Below are 16,251 nucleotides of genomic sequence, written 5' to 3'. Positions count from 1 at the left end.
GATGGAATAGAGCCCATGACCCCAGAGCTGTGAAGCAGCAGTGCTAACCACCCCCCAAACTAACTAACTGAATAATACAATGGTTACATGCATGTTGTAATAGCAATAACATTTTCTTTAGTGGCATTTAGTTATATTTTAAAATAAAATAAAATAAAATTTTTGGAGAACCTTTCCCCATATAGAAGTAAAGTTGTCATATAAGTCAAAGTACAGATCAGCCCTTTTTAGTTTTTGTATTATCAGTATACAGAGGAAAGGAAGCTTAAACTGTCATATAGTCCTTAGTTATATGCTGTCAAGTTGTAGCAGAAATATACAACCAATATGTAGGGTTATTTCAATTAAATACTTAGATCACAATATTAAACAGTGCCAGTGGAAACTGACCACCCATGTCTTGACGTGACACACTATCTGCTCTGCTCAATTTCTAATATAAAGGACATCTCACAGATTTCCCTGTAATACTCCATTTTGTTATTTTATATGTGGCACCAATATTAAAGGACAACTTGTATGCAGATGTTCTATTGTCATTGCATCTAATAATCTTTTAACATGATTGCAATTGCTGGCATCCTTTCTGCAATTAGACAAATAAACCTAAGTGTATTTTTTAAGACTATTTCTATGGCATCAAACAAGTGTCGCACGTCCCTGGATCAGCTGTGGGACATAGCACACTTATGGCCACTGTCCTCCCTGGAAACATGCTGTCAATGGGATCTTGGGAAAGGAATGGATTCAGCGCCAAGTGAATCAACCAGAAGAATAACGTCTTATATTCTGTCTGTCTTATAATAGATGACTAGTGTTTGGTGATGGACAAGCACTGGGGCTAAGGTGGGCAGGTGAGTCATCCACCAATCCCCGGGCCTTTCGGTGCTCAACACCACACTGATCTACATCTACACAGGAGATGAAATGAGACAATCTTCTTCAAGTAAAAGTCAAGTCTAGAATCAACTGTTAGAAAACAATCTAAATCAAACTTTTTCTTAAGAAAGTACTAGGTTCAAGTGAGGCCTTTTTTTCCATAATTCTGAATGCAGCTTAAGAATAAATATGTTTCTAACAATAACAACAGCTTTACAAGATAGAAATGCTGCAAAGAATAAACCCATTTTATTTTGAATTTTATTAAATAAAATGAACAATTATAAAATATATTAAAATGACTGCATATTTCTCAGGTTAATATTTGTGGATTGTTGTATGTATTCCACACAGTTATTTCTCTATGCAGTAATTCTAATCAAGTCTATAATGTCAGCACTAATGCAACAATAAGTGACCTTTATCCTATTTCCAACGTAAGAGAAAATGCGTCTTTGGATAAATCACCAGCTCCCAGGGTTGTGGAGTGTTAATAGTCTAAACTCCAGCATTTCCTGACATAAATAGTTTGTATAGCATTTTCATACAAACCAACACTACCCAGGAATTGTAGTTGTCTTTACTTATATTAATTAAAAGAAGGCAATGGCAGGAGTTTAATAGATTTCTGCAGAACCAAAAAGATCTTCTATGAAAGGGCAAATCATACGCATATGTAGAGCACTTCTATAGTCACAAATGTGCCTAAATGTCTAACGGTAATACTGCGCACTATTACCGTACTAACGGTAATACTGCGCACTATTACCGTACTAACGGTAATACTGCGCACTATTACCGTACTAACGGTAATACTGCGCACTATTACCGTACTAACGGTAATACTGCGCACTATTACCGTACTAACGGTAATACTGCGCACTATTACCGTAGTAACGGTAATAGTTAATTGGATTCACCCTATGAATACATATATCAGCTGTGTGTTATTATAGAGTATAAATTAAGTAACTGAGCTTGGCTAGAGTGGTTATCATTGCAGCCTCACGGCACTTGGGCTATGGGTTCCATCAGACCAGGGACCTATCTGTGTGGAGTTGGTGATTATGTGGGATTCCTCCTGGCACTCTGGTTTCCTTTCAGAGTCCAAAACCGCATTGGTAATTTAATTGGCTGCTGATGAAAATGGAGCCATGTGTGTAGTAGAGAATTTAGACTGAAAGCTCACTGGGGCAGGGACTGAATAAATAATCTCTGTACAAAGCTGTGTAATTTGGTGGTTCTATATAAAATAAATGGTAATCTACTATATAAATGCCTAGTGGCGTGTGTGAAAAAAAAAACCAAGCTGTAGCGCCACCTGCTGGGCAGAGTTATACACTGACCTATATATTTCTTGAAGGAGAAGTGACAGTTGGGAGTGGTTGGTGGTTGCCGGGGGTGACAGTGGGGAGTTTTTAACACCTTAAGTAGCTTGATGAAGGATGTGGCGATGAAGATGAAGGATGAGGTGATGGAGAAAAATGATGAGATGGTGACATGTGGACAAAACCACGTTAAAAAAGGGCGCTTGCATCGGGAAGTAACGCTCTTCCCCTGAGGAGGCCTGGGCTAGGCCCAAATGCATGACAAGAACCTTTTTAACACCTTAAGTAGCTTGATTTGACTAGAATGCATGAGTATCATGCACGGGTTAACTTGTTAATTAAATAAAGGGTCTTTACTCAACTAAATCTGCCCATCTCTTTCACATCTTTGCTGTGACTTGCAGAATACTTTGATCTCTCAACTCCATGTTTCCACTGGCTGTTAGCGTTATTTTTTTTATGTGTTACAGTTACTGGCAGCTGTCCTCCATTATGATCAATTTCATACTTACAAACCAAAAGAATTAGCCATTTACTTGCCTGTGTGACATTTCTTACCAGTTTAATGTATGTATTGTATTATAACTTTCCATTTCATGGCTGTGGGTTCAAAAACCTATTAACCTCTTTCTTAAGATCAATATGCATTGAAGGCTTCTTATTGTTAATAGCATCTCAGGGTCAGCTTGAAGAACCATCTCAGCCATGCATACAGTATGTACAAAACATGGTAACTTCAAAAAATATAGAATATCTGTGTCATTTAACAGTTCTTTGAGAAAGGTATTTTATATTTACTTTGACTGGCATGTATCACTCCCAGTCCCATGATCCCTGTTGAACTTCTTAGCTACAGTTTCATTTTAGAGGAATATTCTTACATAGTTAATAGCGGGATTTAGCTATGCAATTTAATAATACATGAAATTGCATCATTACTTTATATTTACAACCCATTTATGGGTGTATGTTTCCAATTTGTTTAAAAATAAACTCATAACTCTGCATGTGTATTAGATGAGATCGTGAAGCTGACTGGAGATATGGCTAGATGTTTGCTTAGTAAATATGATGTCATCAAAATTTAAACAGATGAATATGCAGCTAATCTGTTTATCCCATTAACAAGTTTTTGCAAGTCATAATGATCCTGAAAATGTAAATTCCCATTGGTCCACTATGATAAAAAAAACAAAAACCTTATTACAATATGCATTTTTTCCATACCCTGTTTTAGCTTATGTGTAACCTTGTGAAACTATTGTCCACTGTTATTAGCAGTCAGACACTGAAGTCTGAATTATACTGACTTTCAGTGCATAAAAGCCTTAACACGGTGAATAAAACATGCTGCGGCTAGTTGAACCAAAAACAGTTGACTGGTGTGATATCCTTGGCTGTTCTGTTTGAATTGCAGCCGTCTACCCATAAAGACAGTAACTCTAATACAATCTTGTGACATTATTTTATGTTACAAAAACATTTTAAGAAACAAAAAGTCCTGGTTCAATTCCATATCTAAAATTGATAGCTGATTAGGGGGCACCACGAGTCACAGGCCTTCAAAAGGAAATTGGCAGGCTGGTGAGCCCACTAAAACCAAGAACCTTGTAGAGGACAGTGACTGTGTGTCAACTGTATACAGAGCCAAGTTGAAGATAAAGATTTAAATATCTTGGGGGACTACTAGTATTTTATATTTCAACCATATTTTACATAATTTGTCTAAAAATGTTACCTTCATGCAACATGAAAGTTAACACAAATATCGTTCTACCTGTAATGTACAGCTCCTAATCCAAGTATCAGCAGATACTCACCTCTCCTCTCATTGAGTTCACTAAGGGTGGTGAAGTGAATTTGGACATTGACCATTACAGACACAGTTTGATCATCTCTTTATTTTTATTTCCTTTATTATCTGTTTATTTCCTATATATTATTTATTACCATGTTATTATTTATATTTTTAATAGTAATATTATTGACATTAATATTAATACTTGACAAGTTAATAGCGGTTAATGTTAACAACACATGACATGTCTGTTTTTTTTTTATAGATTACCTGTTGGAACTGTAACAATTTTCTGTACACAACCAGCATTTTATTGCTATCACCCCCCTTCTACTCTACCAGTACCCATCCCCTCCATTGTTTTTTGGCTTTTCCTTTCCTTTTATCATGCATAACTATTTGCCTCTTAACTTCTCTCTCTTCCCCTGTATGTTCCTCTGTCTTTATCTCTCATTCTCCTGTCCCCTGCTTATCCACATTTCCCAATTAGTCATACTAATATATGTTACTTACATACATTTATCTCAATCTCTCCTAGATTTTTTTAAGTTCTCATGCCCCCTAGCAGCCCTCACCATTCAACTCCACATCCCTATTGCTCATCCCTGACAACAAAACTGTGGACGTCTGGCTCCTCTACAAGAACACTCCAGACATTAAGTGATTCCACACAGAGCTCCACAGAGATGAATGGATAAGTATTAGGTATGTATTCTCTGTACTAGGTGGAGTACACTGTGTTTAGTGACACATATACATATACATATCATCTCCCACTACAGCTAAGCACATTAGTGTATATACAAATGTCACCCACTTCACATTTGTAATCATGTGCAAGATCCACATATGGAAGGTAATGCCATTAAAAGGCATAATCCTATTCTGAGATAGCATTAAAGCTTCTCCAAGTGGTGGAGAACCCCACAGCATGGGAATTAGAAAGAAGACAGCTATTGATACTCACACAGTAGTCCAGATCTGATATATTCATACTGACACCAGTTGACCGCTTCAAATTCCCATCATGTGACACCACAACCTCTTCATCTTTTGTGAGATGGCAGTCGAGTTCCAGCATATCTGTTCCAAGGCTGATTGCACTGAAGGCACAATGAAAAAACAATGGTTTGTTGTGTTAATAACATATAGCACTGTTAACTCCAACGACCAAAAGCATAAATCAAATATCAATGCTCATCTTAAAAAGTAAGAAGACATCAAACTGGAATATAGAGAGGCAAATGCATCCTTTTGTGACTTAATTTGCAGTACTGAGTTTGTTCTTTAAATCTGAATTGCATGTGCATGCTTTTGCCTATATACACAGATCAGATGCTCTCATCAACAGCACAGATCACTCCCTTTCATCAAACCTCTACAGATGAGCACAGTAAAACTACAAACTTTCAGCATGTATGCCAGGTAATAAGGTAGGTGTACTATCCTTACAGGGTCAGCTGAACCAAATGTATTTCTTCCAACAGTGCACTTGCGGGCCATAGTGACAAATGCATTTGCCATTTCTAATGCCTGCGACAGCGCATGCTTGGACCAGGTGTTTTGTACAGAGACTATGGCACTGCTATGTTCTTAGATGTCTGGAGCCTTGGCATTGCAAGAAGCCAATTTCCAAGTGCTTATTCATACTGTCCAGTGAGGAGGTAGGCAAGACTACTATTGGAGGTAGCTTAGTGCAGACTAGGCAGGCAGTGGCTTCATATCCATTCTTATCAATATTAGTTAAAGCCTAGACATCCAACATGTGACACCGGCTCATGCAATGTCAGTTTTATGTCCTCTTTATTCTTTGAAAAAATGAAGACTGAAAACCCATATGCACACTCATTACTTGACTTGATGTCACATTTATTATGACGCAATCCACACCACCACTACCACGGACCACAGGATTATTTATTTGGCGGACGGCTATACTTTTGACAATCTCACTTTTTATTACTGTAAATCTGTCTGATCTAATAATTATCTCCCCTGAATTCATGATGCCTTAAAAGAAACATTAGAGTAATTAGGCTCCAATGTATCCTAACAAATCCAAATTAAAAGGATAAGTTGGAATAAGTTCCTTTACTTTAGTGTATGTATATATACACATACATATATATATATATATATATATATATATATATATATATAGACCGTTATTTCTTGTCCACCCACCTTTACAGTTGGCAGTACAAATTAAGGTAGGAATAGATATCCTGGCAACCACCTAACCCAGATTCATCCATCAGATGGTCAAGCATGATTTTCTATCCAGAGAATGTTTTCTACTCCTCCAATGGCAGTGTGCTTTACACCTATTCAGTCAATGGCATTGTGCATGGTGATCTGAAGCCTGTGTGTGGCTGCTCAGTGATGACCCAATCTATGAAGTTCCTGACTAACAGTTCTTGTGCTAATATTGCCTCCAGAGGCAGTTTGGAACTCGGAAGTGAAAACCGCAACCAAGGAAGAACCATTTTTATGTGCTACGCAGTTCACCACTCGGAAATTCCCTTCCGTGAGCTTGCATTCCTTACCGCTTTGCGGCTGAGCTGTTAGTTCTTCTAGACATTTCCCCTTCAAATTACTGCCCCGCTAGAGCTGCCTTGGTCAAATGTAAGTGCTGTTATGATGAACTGACTTGTTGGAAAGATGGCATCCTATGACAGTGCCACATTGAAAGTCCCTGAGCTCTTCATTACGACCCATCCTACCGCTAATATTGGCTATGGAGACCAAAACAATTACCGGTAGTCCTGCCTGACATAACTGAGAGGCCACCCAAATAAAAAACCCTAATTTTATGCACTGTCATTGCCTGCCTGGAGTGGGTCAGCTAATAAAGATAGACGTTGCACTGGTGTAACGCTGGTGAAGCTGGATGCCCAAACTAATAAACAGAAAATGTTATTGCCACCTATTTTGCATAATGTGGAACCAGTGCCAGTAATAGCATTTGAATGGGGCTTCAATGGGAAGCCCCAGAGCTTGGGGCACCTCCTACAATTGGCAACATGACAACATGACTCCTGTCATAATGATGCCCTTTATTGAAGGTGGCATCTTATCTAGTGGTTTGGGGGGTTATGTGTGTGTTTTTTGCCCTGACTGTTTTGATGTTGATTCCATTAAGAACAACTTTCAAAATCAGTGAGGTTACAGAAGTGGACAAGGTGTAAAAGGCAGGCGAGGTGCACATAAGACAACGTTACAATTACATTACTGCTAAAGACTAGTGTGATCGGGGCTGTTTTCAGCTTTGCACAGCAGTACGATGGCACTTGTAATGGCATCAGGGTGTATGCACTCTGTCAAGTTATATTCAATATGGCTTGTGATATCTGTATAAAGATATAACATGGCAGATATGTTCTATTAAGGGATTGTGCATATCTATTTAATAACAAAATGTATGCTTTTAGGCACCCAGGGACCATTCTTCTTACAAAATATCTGTAATTGTATCTATCCTAAGGCTCCTACTGCTCTTTCATTAACATAAACTTGATGAGAGAAAAAGACATGAATCAGTAATCCTGGGACCAAGAAAGCCTACAGCACTGTGCATATCTCTGTCCTCTGATTGGATGCTTTAGGATAACATTAGACTCCTTTTTCTACTAATCTGCTGATTAGAAAGACAAGCAAGACTAAATTCTTAATCAGGAAGATATTATACTCAACCTGAAACATGTATTTTACATTTTCTACATAGGAATGGTAGCCTTCTCTGGATTTACTGCTGAAGTACTTACTGTAGTATGTACCATTATTACATAACAGCTGTCTGGAGTTTTAGAATTGAAATAACTGATTACCACCTAGAGCTGTCCTATCAGATGTCAGAAATGCAGTATGCACTGTGTTTGCATTAACAATGTTCCTACAAGATATAAAATCTTCAGCTGAATAAGTAACTGTATCTGTTTGATGGAGAGTCAGATGATAACATAAAAGAGTCGGGCACCCATAAGTGTCTCTCGTCTCAAAATAGTCCTACGTTCTGCAAACCTGAAGTAAACATGTCTAATAGCTTCACTTGGCTCTCAGGTAAGCACTTGAGATACAGACTGTACAGCCATCAAGGAAAAAGACGGCATTTGTTTTATTTCAGAAAATGAGAGATGCGAACTATCATATGCTATGGTTTGATTTTGTCTGTTTCATGTTCTGCTGGCTAACTGGCTAAAATCACAGTTATGAATATCTACAAGGTCATGACTATAAAATTATCTTGATTACAAACCTGATTTTTTGGACCTTGATATTGAACTTTGCAGGTGATGTCTTACTAATGTGCTACAAATTAATTTTGCCTCCTTTTCCAACAAGCTTTTCTAAAGGTCATATCAGGTAACAGTTTTACAAATGTGTTACTACTGACCATGGACCTCTCTTTCAGCTTTAGCAGATAGAGCTCTACAATTGTCGGTTAGACCCTACTGATCTGTGTTATTGGTTAGCAGGTATCTAAATATCTACAACTGTATATCATTAGTGGCTTGTAGCGCCCTCATAATGACCAAACACCCGAGGCATCCCAAGATAGAACTTCAAATACAAATTTTAGAGGACTGAAGAGCGTGAAGGACAGATCTATTTAAAGGATATTTTTTATGTTTTGGCAAATACAGATTTATATTGCCGAATTGTTTGTTATCCCTGATTACCCTTCACTTTCCTGCATCCCTCACAATAGAGTTTTGGAGACTGTTAGATTGTGTCATAAGTCAGATAATTGTTTGGGTACCCCCCGGAGACTTGCATGATTTACTCCTGCGTGCACTTCCTCTTGTTACAGTAGAGGAATCTCCGTTCAATTTTGCTCATACCTCTATGAGATGCGAGGGAAAATGAGCAGAGATTCTAGCCAGAACATTGCCGTAGAGTCTCATCACGCGAGGCTACGATGGCTTCTTGGCTACGATGACATCATTCTGAGACACACTTCTGTGTTCCAAGGTCAGATAAATAACACAGCAAAAGTATTAAATGTGACCCGCTTCTATTTAAATATGTATGTCAGTCAGTATGAGGAATTTGTGGTCTACCACCATTCTCTGTTTTTGAACTTTGCATTCTGTCATTCTGGAAATACCACATGGTCCAAGCCACATGTGAGTTCCATCTCATGTCAATGCATTGATGTGTAACTTCTCTACTTTTAAAATTACACTTCACTCAAGAGAGGTTGTGTTCCCTTTGATGGATACAACAATATAGATTCAGGATACAATATGGGCCTATGTTTTAACACTTTCCACATAGGCACTATGAAAAAGTCCATCTTCAAGAGCAAATCTAAATATCATTTTAAACAAATATATTAAAGACTGTGTATTCTCAAGTAAATAATATACATAAAATACCTGAAGTATATACTTAATTAAATATGTCCACTGTGTTCACACTTCTTCTCTAACTAAAGAGGCGGATGGTGACTGACAGTTTGGCCGACTTGCTTTGTAGAAGTACACTGTATGTATTGGCTGAACCATACACAATAGAAGGACCTGGCCTGTCCAAAAGTTTCTAAACTACCTTCTGCTGGTTGAGGTACTGTACTAGCCATGGAGCACTAACTGTATTCTAATTTTTCTACTAGATTAAAGCCATATCTCAACCAACTATTTCCAATTTTAGTCGGACTGTCCCTATTCTTGGTCCATTAATGGGGTGTGTCCTGTCAGCCAGTTAAATTTAATATTTGCGGCTTGCACACTATAAAGATGTGCCTGGTAGCAGAGAGGCGGCATAGAATTCTGCCTGCACGCTCTAATTGTGGTGGGTGGCATCCTCCGATTGCTTATCAGCTATCAGGTGCCGCCATGCAGTGTGCTGCCTGCACAGTTACTGGGTATGAATGTGTCTTGTCCAGTAGCACACTGATATGTGGATGGAGCTGGCCAACACTCTGGTGATTTGCTGGAAAAATCCACTAATCATAAACCTAATAGAGATGGGGGAAACTGCTAAACTGCCCCGTCCACCCCTAAAGGCAAAGTCTAAATTCACTCCTATCTTTCAGTGAAGGTGGGCATAGTTTTGTGGGACCATATGTGTCATTTGTGTGGATCGGGACGTGGTTTGGGTGGATTCATAAGAGGGGCTTATATTGTCCCAATTTTGCCTAAATTGCTTGAAATTTTATAAGATAATGTTCAAGTAGTAATTAATAACATGGTGTAAAATAGGCTGCAAGCCATAGCAACAAATAAGATATTAGCTTTCCTCAGGCTAGTGTCATGTGTACGTACCCATCACCTGCAGGCATTTTGAAGAATAAAAATATATCCAGCCCTGGTCCCCCTGGGCTTCAAACTACAATCAACCACTGCTTCAATTCTAGTTGAACCCGATTCGCTACTGGAACCACCAGATTAAACTGTCCTCTCTTGCTAAAAGCGTAAATTCCTCTTCCCTTCCCCTAGTCCTACCAACCTGTTCTTTCCCCCCCTATCTTGCCTTGTGCTATTCCCTTCCCTCTCTCTTCTTTCTTTTCTCCCCTTTGTTTGTACAGCTCAAAACAAAATAACATCTTCATGGTACCATGTTGACATGAAGTTGAGTTTATACTGTAAAAGCGATGTGAGCGATTGCCATATATACTGTTCAACTTACATGTGTATATGTTTTCTCGCTAATGTACCCTTTCAAGAATTTTTCTATTCTGTAATATTGTTCAAGACAAGATGTTACTAATAAAACGTATTTAAAAAAAGAAAAAATATATATATCCAGCCAGCCATTACACAATAAACTTTTATGTCACTAGTTCCTTCCTGTGTGTTAGTGACAAGAACACTGTAAGCTAATAAAATAAAATGTATAAATTGGCACTAAGGGCTAGATTTACTAAACTGCGGGTTTGGAAAAGTGGAGATGTTGCCTGTAGCAACCAATCAGATTCTAGTTTTCATTTATGTAGTGCATTCTACAAAATGACAGCTAGAATCTGATTGGTTGCTATAGGCAACATCTCCACTTTTTCAAATCCGCAGTTTAGCAAATATACCCCTAAGAGTTACAGCACATTGCAGTTCAAAATGAGCAAATTTAGAGTTAGGTGGAAATGGGCAAAACCATTTTTTCTCTGCAGGAGAGGGGCATATTTAAAATGTGCAAACAGATTTAAAGCTGGCAGTCTTCTAGCATAATTCGAAACTGCAGTGTAAAAATAAACCTGTCCAGTATTTGTGTGCAGCATGCAAAAGCAGTCAGTATGTTTCCTGCACGCAAAAAAATAAATGTATTTGCACTCCTTACATTGCAACATGGTTTCTCCAGGACCAAGTTTGCACCTTTTTCTTGCTTTGCTCCTAAATCTAAATGAATCTCCCTATGTCTAAATAGCTCTGCAGTGTTTATGAAAAACACTGCTACATTTATACAGGGTATACAATTGTTTTGTAAAAAAAAACATTATAAAATCTAGTTATCACAACATACATTATACTCACTGTTTGAAAGCAGTCATTGTATTTTCTAGATTTTCTCCAGCGCCTTAAAAAAGAGAAAATATTTGTTTATCCACAAGTATGTGTGTACTATTTATAATAAACACAACAAATATACACAATCAGTTCTAGAATTGACCAAATTTGCAAAGGAAAAAAAAAATCAAAGTTTTCATGTAACAATAAATTCACAAATGTTTTACCACCTTGATCAGAAGTTTGTAAAATATTCACACAAATAATGGTGATTTGTTTTTGAATCTTATCTAACATGATAAATTTAGCAGCAGGTGAATGAATGATAATGATCCTTACAATATATTTCTAACATAACATAAAATGTTTTGTCATCAATCAAAAACAGGTACATTTTCCAATTTTGATAATTTTTGTTTTACAATAAAACAACTAGTGTGAATATGACACATTCTTTCCTGTATTCACATTACTGCATCAAATTAACCAAGAATAAGGTTTATTGAAGCAGGAGGGAGAATCTCAGCTATATCAGAGAGTGACCAAAACATAGATACATCAAAATGTATTAAGAGTTGCCCGGGCCCCTCCATGCTCATTGGGCCCTAGGCTGGAGCCTAGGTTGACTAATAGATAATCCAGGTATTAATTACATGTATTGGGGGAATCCCCTAACCCACTGAGAACCAGCAAGTAAGATTTTGGGTAGAAATACCCTTTAAGAGGTCTGCGCCCTGTAAATGGCTGCATTGAGATTATGTTGTTCAGTGCAAGATGGATGTTTTCTAACAAGTTCCAAATCACTCAGTTTACAAGAAACGTGATAAGCTGGAGCGAAAGGCATGTGAATACCAGCAAAATAAAGTACTGTGTATGTGATGAGAGAATACCAGTGAGTTGAAGCCTAAATTATAATGGCCGTTCACATATAGAACTGCTGGAAATAGAATGCACAGCAGAGAGATTTAAGGGGAATCTATTACGTTTGACTACAAATTACTGTTAATGTACTAGGAATTAATAAAACATATTCAAAGCAAATTAGAATGAGTATGTTTTAAACATTTAAAGATATGAGGATATCTTTGTAAACATTTGTACATATGAGGGATACGTTGAACAAATTTACACACTTTATGAGGTGCATGGGATAAAGATTCACACAACAGGGGGTACTTGGCAAATAATACCATCATACAGGATACACAAATGTTGAGAAATCCCGGTATAGTGTTATGAAATATTCTGAACTGGTAAATCTCTTATCCACAACTGGTGTCAATCACCACAAAAAGGTAAATAACAAAAGCATTTAAAAAGTACTTGTTACAAAATGTAAAGGAGAGGAAATACAGAAAAAATTATTTGATAAATGAGTAAGTACCTTTGTATCTCCCAGAGCAGTGTTTTGATAACAATGATTTGAAGATTGCTGATGAGACATAGCAGTCACATAATCAGCGTTATTAAGAACACTTCACTGAGCAAAGTATTCATTTAGATGTCTCTAGTGTGTTGAGTCCAGGAGGAGAAGTTACTGACAGCGGCAGGGTTAGTAATTGCAGATCTGTTGGGGTTCTGGTTATGGGACCCTGACTGTTTCTGCCATTTGTGAGGATGATTTTACTACCTAAAATAAACAAATGACTGAACTTACTCCACATTTATTGAGTATCCCCCAGAGGTCTGAAAACCAGAAAAGGAATAATATTAGTATAAGCACCTGCTAAAGGACTATATTGCTGCAGATGCGTTTGAAAACATTTCTAGTTGTTTGAAAGCATTAAAAAGTTTTCGCCTGTCTTTGAACACTATAAAGTGTTGAGTCCTACACTAGCAGTTTGTGTCTTACAGCTTTAATTTTCCCCAAGACACTCTGTACCTTTGACATGAGAGAGCAGTAACAGTTCTGTACACAAGTTACACAACTCAGTAAACATGAGTCATCTAAGGATCTATAGAATCATCCTGATGTGGGAGATTTGCAGACACAAACAAGAACTGCTCTGAGGAACAATTACTAGAAAACTGCCTTGCAAGCAGAGCTGTGTGATTACCTAATGCATGTCAAAGGAGCATCATAAGCAGGTTTGCCAACTGTATAAAATTTCCTGACAGCTAGCACTTTTTACTGACACACTATCGGGCAATGTGTCCACAGCTGAAAGATCAAATAGAATCTGTAGCAAAGTGGGGGAGCAGTGTAGCAGATGGGGGGTTAATCATTGGCATAACACCTTTGTGTGCATTATTGCAGTGCTATTTTTTACTAAAAATATATTTTTTCTTACATACAGGTGAACATCTTTTTCTCTCAATAGATTTACAGATGGTTGCCAACCCTAGTCATAATCTGAACACCCATGTAATACTCTTTTCAACACTTGTTTGAGAATTTAATAAAATGTTATTAACCTTAATAAATGATCCCAAAATGCCTGACGATGCCAATCTCAGCAATAACTATTACTGCATATACAATGACGCCCTTTGTTCAATGAGTGTAAGCTGCTAGTAAATGGGAAAAGAATGTAGACAAAAATGTCTAGCTCCAGGAGGTCAAGGCTGAATTATTAAGTCAAATCAAAGGGGATCTACTGGAAAGATTTTTTTTTTTGAATTATAACATAACATTGCAACCTAATTTAGTTTTTTCCAGCAATTACATTATTTATTTGACTTATATACAGCTATATATAATTTAGTTTCATTATTAGGTGATTAATCCAGTTATCTGGGTGTAAATTTATACAAATTTAAAGGAGGACAGTTACCGAAAGTGCAAACATGGCGTTACTGTCCTGAAACAATGGACAATTTGCTACTATGGCTATTCTGTGTTTTTCACACTTCTAGGGGTATTTGTATCATCATCATTATCATCAGTTATTTATATAGCGCCACTAATTCCGCAGCGCTGTACAGAGAACTCATTCCCATCAGTCACTGTCCCATTGGAGCTTAGAGTCTAAATTCCCTAATATACACACACACAGACACACACAGACACACAGACTAGGGTCAATTTGGTAGCAGCCAAATAACCTACCAGTATGTTTTTGGAGTGTGGGAGGAAACCGGAGCACCCGGAGGAAACCCACGCAGACACAGGGAGAACATACAAACTCCACACAGGTAAGGCCATGGTCGGGAATCGAACTCATGACCCCAGCACCGTGAGGCAGAAGTGCTAACCACTAGGCCACTGTGCTGCCCACATTTGTATCAAGCTGAGAGTTTTCCGGCGGGTTTGAAAAACCAATTAGATTCTAGCTATCATTTATTTAGTGCATTCTATAAAATGACAGCTAGAATCTGATTGGTTGCTATAGGCAACATCTCCACTTTTCAAACCCGCCGGAAAACTCTCAGCTTGATACATTTACCCCCTAGTCTATAACTCCTCCTTTTCTTTGTCTGAGTTATCTGAGATTCTGTAATCAGGACTTTAGAAAACGTATCTTATAAACACCAGTTTTCCGTTATACCACTTACAGAACTGTCTGGCATTGGGCTCTGCCAGGGATGCGCATTCATACAACAAAAAAGTAGTGCAAACAGGTGCATTTTCTACTAGTAAGTGCTACAACAGACAATAAAACCCAATGTGGACATTGTTATCTTCAATACAGATAACAGACATTTTGGAAACTACTGGTGGTGTTTTATGGCACACAAAAACAAAACAAAATGAAAAGGGGCTAAGGGAAAATCTGCCCCAAGAAAGGAACTGTACATGCGTGTTCTGTATGTACATAGCTTATACAATGCAACTGTTATTTATTTATTCCTTAATGTTGTTTCTTTTGTGTATTGTTATTATTAAATTGTATAAGTTGTGTACTTCTCAGTGAGCACTTGTCTATTGTTCTCTAGAATGTTCAGTGAGGTTATATCAGAATACAGGTTTGCGTTTAATATCACTGCTGTACAACACTGTACAATACTGCTGTATTTACTGGCATTTAGAAACTTAAGGGTATATTGACTAAGCTGCGGGTTTGAAAAAGTGGGGATGTTGCCCATAGCAACCAATCAGATTCTAGATTTAATTTATTTAGTACTTTCTACAAAATGACAGCTAGAATCTGATTGGTTGCTATAGGCAACATCCCCACTTTTTCAAACCCGCAGTTTAGTAAATCTAGCCCTTAGAATTCAACGGCAGATAAGAGCTGCTTGGCCCATTTAGACTGCTCATATTTTAACCTATGTAACGTCAAACTCTATTTGATCCTTAGCTCATTGTAAGGATATCCTTATGTCTATCTCAAGCAGTTTAAGTTGCTCTACTGTATTAGCCTCAACCACCTCTAATCGGTGGCTATTCCACTTATCCACTACCCTTTCTGTGAAGTAATTATTCCTCAAATTTCCTCTGAACCTACTTCCCTCCAGTTTCAGTGCAAGTCCTTGTGTTCTAATATTTCTCTACCTTTGAAGAACAGTTCCCTCCTGTACCTTGTTAAAACCCTTGATATATCTGAATGTTGCTATCATGTTCCCCTTTCCCTCTCTGCTCCAAACTATACATATCCAGACCTTTTAATCTTTCCAGTTCAGTTTTGTGCTGTAGGCCATGCACCATTTTAGTTGTCCTTCTTTGTACAGTCTCTAATGTATTTATAGCCTTCTGGAGATATGGCCTCCAGAATTGAACGCAATGGACCTGATTCATTAAGGAACTTAGGCAAGAAATTGAGTAAGTCTTCTTACAAATTTACACCCCTTGCACTGCAACATGGTTTTGTCCAGAAAACTTATTCAAATTCTTACCTAATTTCCTTAATGAATCAGGCCCAGT

General features: G+C 37.7%; 1 protein-coding gene across 1 annotated transcript in view; it reads right to left on the bottom strand.

The window, feature by feature from the left end:
* The window catches only part of GDPD1 (glycerophosphodiester phosphodiesterase domain containing 1), a 79,776-nt gene that overhangs the window by 41,472 nt on the left and 22,053 nt on the right, over positions 1-16,251 (bottom strand). The window contains exons 2-3 of the mRNA XM_075196591.1: positions 11,475-11,517; positions 4,973-5,108 (exon numbers count right to left, since the gene is read on the bottom strand). Of these exons, the coding sequence (XP_075052692.1) occupies positions 4,973-5,108; positions 11,475-11,517 (179 nt within the window). The remainder of the gene's footprint in view (positions 1-4,972; positions 5,109-11,474; positions 11,518-16,251) is intronic.

The sequence above is a fragment of the Mixophyes fleayi genome, chromosome 2 (assembly GCF_038048845.1).
Source record: "Mixophyes fleayi isolate aMixFle1 chromosome 2, aMixFle1.hap1, whole genome shotgun sequence".
Taxonomy (NCBI): Eukaryota; Metazoa; Chordata; class Amphibia; order Anura; family Limnodynastidae; genus Mixophyes; species Mixophyes fleayi.
Note: the sequence above shows the minus strand (reverse complement) of the source record. Positions and strands in the feature narration are given on the sequence as shown.